Below are 15,494 nucleotides of genomic sequence, written 5' to 3' on the forward strand. Positions count from 1 at the left end.
TAGAGTGACACTGTGTGTGCGTGTATAAATACTGTATAATGTATGTTATCATGTAGAAAACCGTATTGTTGTTGGCAATACGCTAGAGTTAGATATTGTGATTATTTTTTTCTCACAAAATTCCACATGGTGTTTTTTTGGTGTTGTGGAAGTTGTCACACTGCTGCTTACTCTGAACTCACTTCAAAATTCAGAGCTCTGTAGTTGTTATGGTAACCAGTAGTGTTGTTCCGATCATGTTTTTTGCTCCCGATCTGATCCCGATCGTTTTAGTTTGAGTATCTGCCAATCCCAATATTTCCCGATCCGATTGCTTTTTTTTGCTCCCGATTCAATTCCAATCATTCCCGTTAATTTTTCCCAATCATATACATTTTGGCAATGCATTAAGAAAAAAATGAATAAAACTCGGACGAATATATACATTCAACATACAGTACATAAGTACTGTATTTGTTTATTATGACAATAAATCCTCAATATGGCATTTACATTATTAACATTCTTTCTGTGAGAGGGATCCACGTATAGAAAGACTTGTGACTTTGTATATTGTGACTAAATATTGCCATCTAGTGTATTTGTTGAGCTTTCAGTAAATGATACTGTAGCCATGCCCCAATGCATGATGGGAAGTGGAACCATGACTGTGCGTAGTGCTACCAATTGATATATCTTCTCTGCGTTGGGTGGTAAGAAAAAGATCAATTGCTACCTTTCTTCCCCACATCGCTTCCCATAATATTTCTAATTGTAGGGAGAGGGATTGTAAGGCTTTAGCCAATTAAAATAAGCCTCCAATGGCTGCCAAAATTTACTCTACTCATTTTACGCTGCCTTTTTTTCTCTATATATAGGTAAAATGGCGCCATTACAGATTGAGTGCGACAAAGCGCGAGTAGGTCGTGCAACGCATGCATTAATTGCGTTAAATATTTTAATGTGATATATTTTTAAAAAAACTTATTACTGCCGTTATCGGGATAAATTTGATAACCCTACCTTAAGCCTGAACTAAAGACTCTGGATGAGGCAATGCATTAAGAAAAAAATGAATAAAACTCGGACGAATATATACATTCAACATACAGTACATAACATATTATGTCTATAACGTTAAATACAATTAGAAAACGATTTATTTAAAAAAAAAAAAAAAAATATATATATATATATATATATATATATATTAAAAAAAGGCATGGCCGATATTTTTTTGCCGATTCCGATACTTTGAAAATGACGTGATCTGACCCGCTCGATCGGGATGCCAATTGATCGGGACATCTCTAGTAACCAGGGGTGGGTAGAGTAGCCAAAAATGTTACTCGAGTAAGAGTAGCATTACTTCAAATTAATATAACTCAAAGTAAAAGTAGTCATTCCAAAAAATGTACTCAAGTACAAGTAAAAAATTAGTTGGTGAAAAGAATACTCAAGTAATGAGTAACATTGTGAGTGACTGCTAACAATGTTTGATTTTTTTTTTTTTTTTTTAATCTATATGAACTGTTATTATTATGCTTTGAAGAAGAAAAAGACTACAAACCTATTACATAATCACATTAATCCTCCTCAGAAATCCGTTGAATTCCGGCGAGAAAGACAAAAAAAAATACTGAAATGAACGTGAATGTGCTTTTTGAAAAATAGTTCAAATATTTTTGTTCTAATGGTAATGTTGTTGAGCTGTGGCTGTGGGTTTAGGCTCACCTAAAGGACCACATTTGTTTTAATTTTATTTAAAATATTTAATTAATTTATTTAGTTTTTCAAATTTATATTAACTTAACATTATACTTATGCGCCAATTTGCTAATATGTTTTGAAAAATAAAAATCTTGTTCATTCTGCTTTTTTTTATTTATTTTTTAATCTTTTTAACACAGATATCTCAAAGTAACATATTTTAGAGCTATAATTGCAATACCGTGAAACCGTAATATTTTTGCTTGAGGTTACCATACTGTCAGAATCTCATACCGCACATGCCTACAAAACTTACTACCCACCTCTAATGATAACACTTTGCAAGTTGTATTTTATCTACAGAAAGTATGAAAAAGAGACACAATTGATCATATTGTTTGCCTGGGAGTTGCGCTTCCTGCTCACGTTTTGCATCAAATCGGAAGCTATGGCTGTTAACCATCAGCTAGCTGCCAGTTCTCCGTGCCATGCGTGTCATTTAAGGCGAAGGCTTGGGCAGCTCTTCCCTCTGTTCAATAGAGCCGAGCCAACCAAAAAAAGCCCAAATGAAATGAAATTTTTTCCTCCCATCGATGTGGCGCTTGAATGTTCTCCCCATATAGTGGTGTTTTTCTCTGCTGGTTATAGAAACTTACAACAATAAACTCTTTTAAGTATGAATTATATGATTAAATGCATCATACAAATATGAGTTGCATAGCTTCTGGGGTACACAGTACTATTCTTTTTGTCTTCTCACTTCCTTTAACCATTAACTGAAATGAAAATAAAATAACTGTCCTAATGTGATGAAATTGTACTTATTTTTCTTTTCCCCATAAGAGACAACATGGGAGAGACCCTCCAGCGCTCCTGGGACTCCAAAATCCTCCCAGCGTCACAAGAACTTTCCTCCTACAGGTTCAATATTCCACATATCTGTTTGAACTTTCTATCATTGCAACTTCCCATGTTCTTTTTTTTTTTGACCCGAGGCACGGATTTCTTCTAAAATTCCGCCACGGCACAAAGCAGCCTCTCAAGCCACACCACACACATAGAAACAGACACTTCCTGGAACTAATTTTATCTGTAGCTTCAACTACTGAAGCAAAGGCTCCTCTGTCACTGTTTTGGCTCTATTTTCCCCCTGAAGGCTGATGAACACAAGAGAGCCTAGGAGGATCGGAACATGTTTCCAACCCCGCTGCTGAAAGTTGCTCTCATTTGTATCTACAGTATCGGCCCAATTGGAAAGTCATTACTGTGTATCGCGCTCACTGCACAACAGGGACAGGAATAATACATTATGGTTAAAGTGAATTCATTTTAGACCTTTCTTAAAACTTGATAAAGTTGATATTAAAATGCAACTTTAAAAAATCAAGTTTCATGTTTGTACATGATATCACATTTTTACATGGTAAGTATCAAGTTTTTAGATGATAATGATCATGATTTTCCATGATAATTGTCACAATTTTATATGATAATCACCACATTTTTACAAGCTAATTACCAAGTTTTTACATGATTGTTATAACATTTTTACATGATAATAATCACAATTTTACATGATAATTACCACTGTCTTTACATGAGTTATCACGTTTTTATATGCTAATCATCTCATTTTACATGATAATTATTGTGTTCTTGCATGATAATTATCATGTTTTTACATGATCGTTATCATGTTTTTGCATTATAATTGTTTTTACATGATAGTTATAACATTTTTACATGATAATTACCACGTTTTAACATGATACTTATCACGTTTTAACATGACAGTTATCACGTTTTTATATGATATCAAGTTTTACCATGATAGTTATAACATTTTAACATGATATCACATTTTTTACATGACAACACATTTTTACATAATTGTTATCACATTTTTACATTATAGTTATCACGGTTTTACAAGATAATTAAAAGATTTTTACATAATTATCACAAATTTATGTTATTATTTTCACATGATATCACATTTTTACATGATAATTATCATATTTTTGCATGATCGTTTTCATGTTTTTGCATGATAGTTACCACATTTTTGCATGATAATTACATGTTTTTACATGGTAGTTATCACGTTGCTACATGATAACTATTATGTAACAACGTGATAACGAGTTATTTCATGACAGTTCTAACATTTTACATGATGTCACATTTTTACACGTTTGTTCAAACACTTTGACATGATAATTATCACGTTTTTACATGATAGTTATGTAATAAAATCGTGATAATTATGTAAAAATCTCATAAGATTTTCACATACAACATTTTTAAATGATAATTGTCATGCTTTTGCTTGATTGTTTTCCTGTTTTAGCATTATGGTAACCACACTTTTACATGATGGTTATCACTAATTTTACATTATAATTATCACGTTTTTACATGATAATTATCACTTTTTCCATGATAATATGTTTTTGCATGATTTTTATCATGTTTTTGCATGATAGTTACCACGTTTTTGCATGATAGTTACTAGGTTGTTACATGATATTTATCACTATTTTTCCAAGATAATTAGCATGTTTTAGATGATAATTATCACTTTTTTTCCATGAAAAGATCATGTTTTTACATGATAATTATCACATATTCCCATAATAATTATCAAATTTGTCCATGATAGTTATAACATTTTTACATGATATCACGTTTTTTACCTGATAACATCACATTTTTACATGATAAGTATCACATTTTTACATGATAATTATCATATTTTTGCATGATCGTTTTCATGTTTTTGCATGATAGTTACCACATTTTTGCATGATAGTTACCATGTTTTTCCATGATAGTTATCACGTTGCTACATGATAACTATTATGTAACAACGTGATAACTAGTTATTTCATGACAGTTATAACATTTTACATGTCACATTTTTACACGTTTGTTCTAACATTTTGACATGATAATTATCACGATTTTACATGATAGTTATAAGATGTTTACATAATTATCACGATTTTATTATAAGATTTTCACATACAACATTTTTAAATGATAATTGTCATGCTTTTGCATGATTTTTTTCCTGTTTTAGCATGATAGTTACCACGTTTTTACATGATAGTTATCACTAATTTTACATTATAATTATCACATTTTTACATTATAATTATTACTTTTTTACATGATAATATGTTTTTGCATGATTTTTATCATGTTTTTGCATGATAGTTACCACGTTTTTGCATGATAGTTACTAGGTTGTTAATGATAGTTATCACTATTTTCCCAAGATAATTAGCACGTTTTTACATGATAATTATCACTTTTTTCCCATGATATCATGTTTTTATATGATAATTATCACATTTTTCCATAATAATTATCAAGTTTGTCCATGATAGTATAACATTTTTACATGATATCACATTTTTTACCTGATAACCATCACATTTTTACATGATAAGTATCACATTTTTACATGATAATTTTAACATTTTCACATGATCGTTATCATGTTTTTGCATGATAATTATCATGTTTTTACAAGCTAATTATAACGTTTTCACGTGACAATTATTGATAACTTGTAAAAACGTAATACTGGAGTTTTTTTTTTTTTTTTTTTTTGTTCGGGTGGCAGCAGTTCTTCTTTTTCCACTGCTGCCAAAGTGCTTCAATATGTGAAAATCAACTAACTAACTCTTAAAATATCAGCTGAGAACACTGTATATACTTGTTTTATTGAGAAAAAATGCATACAAAAGGTGTTTATGTAACACTCGTGGGATTTAAGTTAATTTAGAAACACTCGCTTGAACTTTTGAAGTTTAAGTAACACCAGGTACAAACATCTCAAAACATTACAGCACAACCCCAAGTAACAAAAAATGAAAGAATAAGAAAATTGGGTGATGAAATAATATGTTTTGTTTCTAAAAGTGCCCCCTCCTTCTGTTACATATGCATTATGTTATCTTGCAGTTGATCAAATACTTTCTCATGTAATCTGTGTTATGTTGTGATGTGACTATATCTGTGTTGTTGTCCAAATATTGATTAAAAATGACTTATATCCACAGTGAACGGCTTCCATTTTAGTGGGAGTCCCTCGCACCATCCGGAGCCTCCACACAACAGTATAGGCCGGAAAAACAGTACTGATCCACAGGTAAAACACTATGACAACACAAAACAAAAAAGTGCAAAATCAGAAGTGTCAATTTTTTTTTCTCTTTTCAAGATGACTATTTTAACGACAGTTGACTTGTAAAACATTAACAGGGCCTAGGTTTACGGAAATTAATACAAAACCAATGTCCACAAAATATCTTGTGCTCGAGCGAACAATCCTGATACTACTTAAAGTACTTTCAATGGAATGAACAAAGGGTCATTTGTCTCTGTTCTGTGTTCTTAGCCTCTTAACCTTTAAAAGCATATTAGTATGCTTTAGATAGTTTTTACGGACAGCAATGTTTGTGTGAGTTAGCATTTTCTCCCAGAGCTTACAGTACATGTGTTTTCTCATGATATTCCAGATTCCAACCGCATGAGAAGGTTTGCACACGTGTGCAACCAGTTGAGAAAAGCTCTAACTCGCTCACGATGAGGACAAATGTCATTAGTTCAATTTCTTTCTTCATCAAAGCAAAAGTATTATCATTTTCGGACTATAAGGCGCCGCCCACCAAATTTGACACGAAAACGCCATTTTTTCATAGATAAGACGCACAGGACTATAAACCACCACTGTCCTCACTGTATCATGGGATATTTACACTAGTGATGCACGATAATACATTTTTCCACTGATACCGATAACCGATAATTTCCTCCTCGTTCCAACTGATAACCGATAATGTCAAGCCGATAATTCTATTAAAAGATTTATTTAAAATTTTAAAGTATACACAAGGGAAAACATTACTGTGCAAAACTATAATTTATTGCTTTTTTCAACATCAAATGTGAACAAGTAGTCAATTCCAACATCTAAATAAAGACAGATTGTCTGACATTGTGTAATGGTAGACTTTTGGCAACAAGTACTTACAGAGTAAATAAAAAGTAAAGTTGCACAAAAATGCCTTTAAAAGTAAGCCATTCCTAACAAAAAACATTACAACACTGCAAAAACACACCTCCTTCAAACTAGTTAAATTCCCTTGTTTTCAGTGTAAATCTATTGGAAATAAGTGAAATTATCTGCCAGCGCTTCAAGAATATTTCACTCAGATTTCTTGAAGAAAAATAGCTAGCTGAAAATAATCTTAACAGCCTTATTTTAAACAATAAATTATTAGACTTAATCCTAAAAAAACATGTCAGAAATATTCTTAATTCAAGAATAGGTATGGTTCAAAACATTTGAAAGCAATTTTTTCATGGTTTAGGTGAAAAATGACCAATTTTGTGTAGATGTATGGGCTTAATAAGAACAAATGGCAATATTTACTTCAAGGGTCAGTTGCCAAAGGGCTTACACTCACAAGGGATTCAAACGATTACTGGTTTCTAGATCACAAGAGTTGATTTGTGTACACTCTACCCCTCTTAATTGAGACTTCCCCACCCACTTCCCCTTCTTTCCCTGGTCAACAGCCCCCCCACATGGTGTCAACCGGAAATACATCTAGCTAACGATAGCACCAACATATTCCTAGTTAGTGTAGGCGTTCAATGTATTTCTTGTTATTTTTTGTGTTTCGTTTCTTGTGTTTCTTTTCTTCTGTTCCCCCATAACCCCTTCCTGTTCACAGCTTTGTCATAAAAGTATAATTTACATAAGTGGACAAAACTGCTTCGGTTGCGCACATTTGGAGGCTAAACCAAGTGTATAATTATCGGATTGCATTATCAGTTGTATTTTTTTAAAATCTGGATTATCTGTGTGTCGTCATAATTGCCATTATCGGCCGATAATTATCGGTAACCGATATTATCGTGCATCTTTAATTTACACCAAAAGATATTAACCGTAGCATTTCATTTGATAGCAGCATCATAAGACTGTCATAAGACCAAATGAACCCCATGAAGCGTTGAACCAATTGACCGCAAAGCTTCATTGCTTCAAGAAGCCGCATTTGGCCATCACTGCTCCCTTGGGGGAGAGAGTCAACCTCTGCTGCCACCTGCTCTTAACACTTGTCGTCTAACATGCCTCCTAGCATGCATTGCAGCACTACAAATGTAAATTACTTTCAAAATTCATGTTCTGTGCTAATTATTTTTTCAGTTACTGTTCTACTTGTTTCATTAATTGCTAGTTATGGTATTTGTTAACTCTTTATTTAACAGTGGCGCCATAACACTGTCATACGATCATCATAATTAGGACATGACACTGCCATGAGCACTAATGAATGCTTGTGACAGATGTCATTTTGTGTCATAAGGCAAATGATCTCACTTTTGAATGGATGTAAAAGATCCCAGCTGGAGATAAATGGAGTTAGTGACATAATTTGCCAGATGACACTAAATGACAGCTGTCATAAGCATTCATTAATGCCCATGTCTTGATTTTGATGGTCTTATGGCAGTCTTATTAAGCTGCTGCCAAATGAAGTGTTACCTACAGTGGTGTGAAAAAGTATCTGAACCTTTTGGAATTTCTCACATTCCTGCATAAAATCACCATCAAATGTGATCTGATATTTGTAAAAATCACACAGATGAAAAAACTGTCTGCTTTTACTAAAACCACCTGAACATTTATAGGTTTTCATATTTTAATGAGGTGCTCCCAGCTTCATACAAATCAATAATCCTTGATCGCAGGTCGTCAGGCAGCTCTTTTGACCAAGCCATGATGCTTATCAGACAATGCTTCTCATCAAGACATTTCTTACGAGGTGTGTGTTTTATAGTGTGCTGGGCAGCTTTAAACCACTCATCAGTGATTGGGCACACACCTGACTTAAAATGTTTGGTAAAAATTGGTTTCAATTGCTCTTTAAGTCTCCTTAGGTAGAGGGTTCACTTAATTATTTTCCCCCATACTGTCATTGTTTGCATGATATCCACATTAAAATATGAACACCTATAAATGTTTGGGTGGTTTTAATTAAAGCAGACAATGTTTTTTCATCTGTGCGATTTTGATTTTGCAAATAAATTCTTTAAAAATCAAACAATGTGATTTTCTGTTTTTTTCCCCCCACATTCTGTCTCTCATGGTTGAGGTTTACCCATGTTGACAATTACAGCCCTCTGTAATATTTTCAAGTGGGAGAACTTGCACAATTAGTGGTTGACTAAAAACTTATTTGCCCCACTGTATGTGAGAAATTTCGAAAGGTTCAGATACTTTTTCATACCGCTGTATAAATACAACAATTAAGCCACACTGGACTCAAAATGAGGGGGAAAAGTAGTGGCTTATTGTCCTAAAATTACGGTACGTCATGTCCTGTAGCTCCTTCCGATTTCCTTTAGTCTTAAACAATTAAAATTCAGATATTTTAGAAGAACAGCATGTTCTTTCGGAATCCATTCCAATTCACCTCTACTTTCAGTGCTGCCAACGTGCTTCAATATGTGAAAATCAGTCAACTATGACAAGTCAGAGAAACGGATATAACATGTCATCTACAGTGGGGAGAACAAGTATTTGATACACTGCCAATTTTGCTGGTTTTCCCACTTACAAAGCATGTAGAGGTCTGTAATTTGTATCATAAGTTCTCTTCAACTGTGAGGGACGGAATCTTATACAAAAAAACAGAAAATCACGGTGTATGATTTTTAAATAATAAATTTGCATTTAATTGCATGAAATAAGTATTTGATACATCACAAAAATCAAACTTAATATTTGGTACAGAAACCTTTGTTTGCTATTACAGATACCAAACGTTTCCTGTAGTCCTTGACAAGGTTTGCACACACTGCAGAAAGGATTTTGGCCCAGATCTTCTCCAGAGCCTTCAGGTTTCGGGGCTGCTGCCGGGCAACACGGACTTTCAGCTCCCTCCATAGATTTTCTATCGGGTTCAAATCTGGTGACCGGCTAGGCCACTCCAGGACCTTAAGATGCTTCTTACGGAGCCACTCTTTAGTTGCCTTGGCTGTGTGCTTTGGGTCGTTGTCATGCTGGAAGACCCAGCCACGACCCATCTTCAGGGCTCTCACTGAAGGAAGGAGGTTGTCAGCCAAGATCTGGCGATACATAGCCCCATCCATGCGCCCCTCAATACGGTGCAATCGTCCTGTACCCTTGGCAGAGAAGCAGCCCCAAAAAAATGATGTTTCCTCCTCCATGTTTCACGGTTGGGATGGTGTTCTTGGAGTTGTACTCATCCTTCTTTTTCCTCCAAACAAGACGAGCCGAGTTTAGACCAAAAAGTTCAATTTTGGTCTCATCTGACCACATGACCTTCTCCCATTGCTCCTCTGGATCATCCAGATGGTCAGTGGCAAACTTCAGACGTGTCTGGACATGCACTGGCTTCAGCAGCGGGACCTTGCGTGCGCTGTAGGATTTTAATCCATGACGGCGTAATGTGTTTCCGATTGTTTTCTTCGAGACTGTGGTTCCAGCTCTCTTCAGGTCATTGACCAGGTCCTGCCGTGTAGTTCTGGGCTGATCCCTCACCTTCCTCATGATCAGTGATGCCCCATCTTGCATGGAGCCCCAGAACGAGGCAGATTGACCGTCAACTTGAACTTCTTCCATTTTCTAATAATCGCTCCAACAGTTGTTACCTTCTCACCAAGCTGCTTGCTTATTTTCCTGTAGCCCATCCCAGCCTTGTGCAGGTCTATTATTTTATCCCTGATGTCCTTACACAGCTCTTTGGTCTTGGCCATTGTGGAGAGGTTGGAGTTTGTTTGTTTGTTTGTTTGTTTGTTTGTTTGTTTGTTTGTTTGTTTGTTTGTTTGTTTGTTTGTTTGTTTGTTTGTTTGTTTGTTTGTTTGAGCATGTGAACAGGTGTCTTTTATACAGGTAACAAGTTCAAACAGGTGCAGTTGCTTCCGGTAATGAGTGGAGAACAGGAGGGGTTCTTAAAAAAGAACTAAGAGCCGAAATATTTACTAGTTGGTAATGTATCAAATACTTATTTCATGCAGTTAAATACAAATTTATTATTTAAAAATTATACAATGGGATTTTCTGGATTTTTGTATTAGATTCTGTCCCTCACAGTTGAAGAGAATCTATGACACAAATTACAGACCTCTATATGGCTTGCAAGTGGGAAAACCAGCAAAATCAGCAGTGTATCAAATATTTCTTCTCCCCAATGTACTGTAACTATGCAAATTAACTGTAAGACTATCAAAAATGCCCATTGGAAAAAAAAAAAAAAAAAAATGATGGCAGACTTAAAATCAATGACCAAAAAGTATATAGATTTTTTTTTTTTTTTTTTTTAAACGCAACAGAAAATAGAAAAAACATTTTGGTTAGTGTCATATTTAGGGGGAAGGTGGGCTTAATGCAATGAAAGAAAACAACATCGAATATTAAACATGCCAATGATGGACTATTTAGACAAAAAATTAGATACAGGTAGTCCCATGGTTACGAACGAGTTCCTTTCCTACGCTGGCGACTTTCTGTCAGAATTAACGCTTTAAGTTTATTTTTGTAAATGACTTTTTTTTTCTGATTGAAGCAACTTTTTTCGGGGATTGGCATATGGCCATAGGCACCAGAAAGTTTAAAAAAATCACACTAGCAGAAATGGGTTTCTTGTTCTGTTGGGGGAAAAAAACATACTTTTTTATTTTAGTGGCGGGAATGGGCTTCCATAGGTATTGTTTATGAGACTTAAAAATAAATAAATAAATGACTGAAGACAAGACGAGACTCCGGTGTCGTAAAGTCAAAATCGCATAAATCGAATACCTTGTAACCCGGGGACTACCTGTACTGTAAAAAACTCAGGCAGACTTTCCCCATTTCCTTTCACACATACACACACCCATACTCACCCCCTCATCCCTCACTTACATCATGCACATCCACAGCAGCGAGCTCCAGACAGATGGTAAAGGAGCTCGACACCATAACAACTGCGCGAGAGTGTGTATGAATGTGGAGCAGTCATGACTGAGATGGAGAACGGACGGTTTGACAGACCATCCTTCCTCTTTCTGCAGAGCCCAGGACCATCAACGCCCACCAGGAAACAGAACAAGGAGACCACAGTAACGGTGAGTGGGAACACTTTCCATGAACTACCTACGGTATGGTTCTCTTCAGTAAATATCAACTAAAACATTTCATACTGAGCAGGGAATACATTTCAAATTTGGAAAGAATGCAGATGGCACTGTTGGGATCTTCTTTCCACCCACTATTATAGCTGTACTATATCACCTATGTGAGCGTCATTAAAATCCAAGTAAATTCCTTCCACTGGGCTTTGCCCAAAGCGTATAATATTTTTTATTGTGTCTTCCCTCTCTATTCTCCTGTTTCTGGTGTTTTTTGTCAGTTGCTAGTCTACATTGTACACAATAACAAATTCTGTATGCAGCATCGACATCATATGTCAGGTTTCCAGAAAATAGCAGAGATGCTGCTCCTGTGACTTGATTAAGTTTTTCATAAGGTTCTTCTTTCTCGCTGCAAATTTATAACATTTTAATCAGATTATTTTTCTTAAATCTAGTCAAATAATTTTCTCCATCTTGTTTTGAGTGTTAAAACGTAGTTAACAGATGAATGTGTCAGATGTAGGGCTGCATCTATCGATTATTTTAGTAGTTGATTAATTCATCAACTAGTTAGTTTAAATAATCAAGTAACTTGTACAGCAAAATCCGCTAGCTTAAATGCTATAAAACAGTTTTTTTTTTACAATGTTCTTAACAAATCGTTCCGACACATATGTATTCCCACAAAAAATGGCTAAATTACGAATGCATGAAAAAACAACAACAACAAAACTTAGCTTATGTTGGTCTAAACAGGGAGCAGCTGGATTCAGCCATGTTAAATGAGTTATGTCATATTCACTGTTGCCATTAGAAGGGAATGTATTAACAAAAAATTATGAAACTCGATGCAAACACTTTCAAAACAAACCATTGCAACGCCACTCTAACTAAACGAATACTCGAAGTCGCAAAATTTGACTTGAAGCTTTTTTTCCTAATCGAATTACTCAAGTTAGTCGATTAATCGTTGCAGCACTATAAGATGATTCCGTTTACTTTAAGGAAATATTATGATTTGTTTCTTATTAAGCCTATACATCAAATTGTTGTTGATTTTTCACCTAAATAAAGGAAAATTTGCCTTCAAATAATGTTTTGAACGATATCTATTCATGAATTAAGAACATTTCAATATTTCAAAACTTTTTTTTTTTTAAAGATTAAATACAGGTAGTCCCGGGGTTACAACGTACTCACATAAAACAATCGATGATCAAACGTCCATCTAGTCTGATCAATAAGTAAATTTAGTAGATTAAATAAGCCTAATTTGCCTAACAAAAGTCCACTAGCTATTAATGCAAATGTATTTACAATTCTCATTGCAAATCGCTCATACATAACTCCACAAACTGTAGCTGTAAACTGAATTAAAAATGCATACGCAAACATATATTAGCGGAAACAACTTATAGACGTATGTGGGCCAAACCAGAGCGTAGCTAGCCTTTATCCATGTCCGACGTCTGAGTCTGCTTCTCAGTCATACAAGGGGACAGTCCAGCCAGACCCAACTCTGCCAACAGAGGGCAGTGTATCCTCCATCATTAAACAAAATGCAATACTTTTGGACTTTTTGGATTATTATTTTGGGGTACTTGTGCTTTTTGAAGCTTTTGACTTTATTTTTGACACTTTGTAAAGCTGTAACACGTATGTATGCTTATGTTCAAAACGACACCTGTTTTAACAATAAAGCACTTGACACAAAACAATTGGTGTTCAAACATCCATCTATTCTGATCAGTAGGTAAATTTAGTCAATTAAATTAGCCTAATTTGCCTAACAAAAGTCAGCTAGCTTAAATGCTACGAATCGCTCACACGTAACTCCACAAACTGTAGCTGTAAACGTAATTACAAATGCATACACAAACGTATTAGCTGAAACAACTTACAGTCTTATGCGGGCCAAACCAGAGCGCAGCTGTCCTTTATCTATGTCAGACGATAGCTTCTCAGTCAAAAGGCGACAGTCCAGCCAGACCCAACGCTGCCACCAGAGGGCAATGTATTCCGACTTATGCGGAAATTCGGTTTACGTCGCCAGTGTAGGAACGTAACTCGTTCATAACCCTGGGACTACGTGTATACTAATTTATTGCTTATGGTAAGTTTATTTAATCTTATTTTCAGCTAGCCTTTTTTTAGGGCTGTCAAACAATTAAAAATTTTAATCGAGTTAATTACAGCTTAAAAATTAATTAATGGTAATTAATTGCAATTCAAACCATCTATAAAATATGCCATATTTTTCTGTAAATTATTGTTGGAATGGAAAGATAAGACACAAGATGGATATATACTGTACATTCAACATACGGTACATAAGTATTGTATTTATTATAACAATAAATCAACAAGATGGCATTACCATTATTAACATTCTGTTAAAGCGATCCATGGATAGAAAGACTTGTAGTTCTTAAAAGATAAATGTTAGTACAAGTTATAGAAATTTTATATAAAAACCCCTCTTAATGTTTTCGTTTTATTAAAATTTGTCAAATTTTCAATCAATCGCCATTGTTGATGTCAATAATTACACCATGCTGACTCATGGTATAACACATAAAATCAGTTGGACCCAAGCACCAGCAGAGGGCGCCAAACACCACAAAACAAGTAATAAGCTGATGTTACACCGTGCTGTCATTTTAATCTGTTTGAGCGGGGCATGTGCGTTAATTGCGTCAAATATTTTAACGTGATTCATTTAAAAAATTAATTACCGCCCGTTAACGCAGCAATTTTGATAGCCCTAATTTTTTTTCTTTTTTTTTAAGAAATCAGAGTAAAATTCACTTGAAGCACTGACAGATAATTTCGCTTATTTTTATTAGATTTACACTGAAACAAAGGGACTTTAACTAGATTTAAGGAGGTGTGCTTTTCCACTGTACTGCTGCATGACTGCACTTAGCAAACAGTAATGCTAATGATTAGCAGATGATAGCTATCGCACACAAGTTGTAACTTTGTTCACGATGTTTTTTTTCCCTGTCGATTCATAAGACATCAGTTGCATTGTTCATTGTGTTTTCCTTAAAAACAAGATCTGAAGACTGAGGTTAAAGCTACAAATCTGAGTCAGAAAGAAAGACCTTTCATGCGACAGACATGGCAGTAAATCAGGAGGATCAGCAGGACTTTGGCTGGAGCTCTACATATGCATCAAACGGAGTTCATGTGGTCAGCTAAGTTACAAAAGAGAAGACGTCACAAAACTTTTACTGAACATGCTGTCAACAACAACACGAGCAGTCTATCTGCGGTTAGGTGTCTATTCGGATTGAAATGAACTCATTGGTTGACATTGACAGCTATAGATGTCCAAATGATTTTGACTGAAAAGTTGTGGTGGTGAATGATGGCGATCGACGACCCTAAGGAATTTTTTAAAATCAGATCTTAAGTTTTTTGAGTGAAAGCAGTGTTTTTTTTTTTGTTTTTGTTTTTTTATTTCTTGCCTTTCTAGATGACATACCTGTTCTATGTGTTGGATTTAATCAAGTCTATTTCCCCCAAAAATGCGACTTCGATTTGTATGTTTGTTTTTTTTTCCTCTTCGTTGCGCATTTTTGGGCTAGTGCAACTTATACTCAGGTGCGACTGATAGTCCGAAAGAATACGGTATGTTA

The 15,494-nt window shown here is 34.8% G+C and overlaps 1 protein-coding gene across 1 annotated transcript in view; it reads left to right on the top strand.

The window, feature by feature from the left end:
* gas7b (growth arrest-specific 7b) overlaps window positions 1–15,494 on the top strand; it is a 76,516-nt gene that overhangs the window by 38,015 nt on the left and 23,007 nt on the right. The window contains exons 3-5 of the mRNA XM_057825924.1: window positions 2,533–2,610; window positions 5,760–5,848; window positions 11,791–11,844. Of these exons, the coding sequence (XP_057681907.1) occupies window positions 2,533–2,610; window positions 5,760–5,848; window positions 11,791–11,844 (221 nt within the window). The remainder of the gene's footprint in view (window positions 1–2,532; window positions 2,611–5,759; window positions 5,849–11,790; window positions 11,845–15,494) is intronic.

The sequence above is a fragment of the Corythoichthys intestinalis genome, chromosome 21 (genome assembly GCF_030265065.1).
Source record: "Corythoichthys intestinalis isolate RoL2023-P3 chromosome 21, ASM3026506v1, whole genome shotgun sequence".
Taxonomy (NCBI): domain Eukaryota; kingdom Metazoa; phylum Chordata; class Actinopteri; order Syngnathiformes; family Syngnathidae; genus Corythoichthys; species Corythoichthys intestinalis.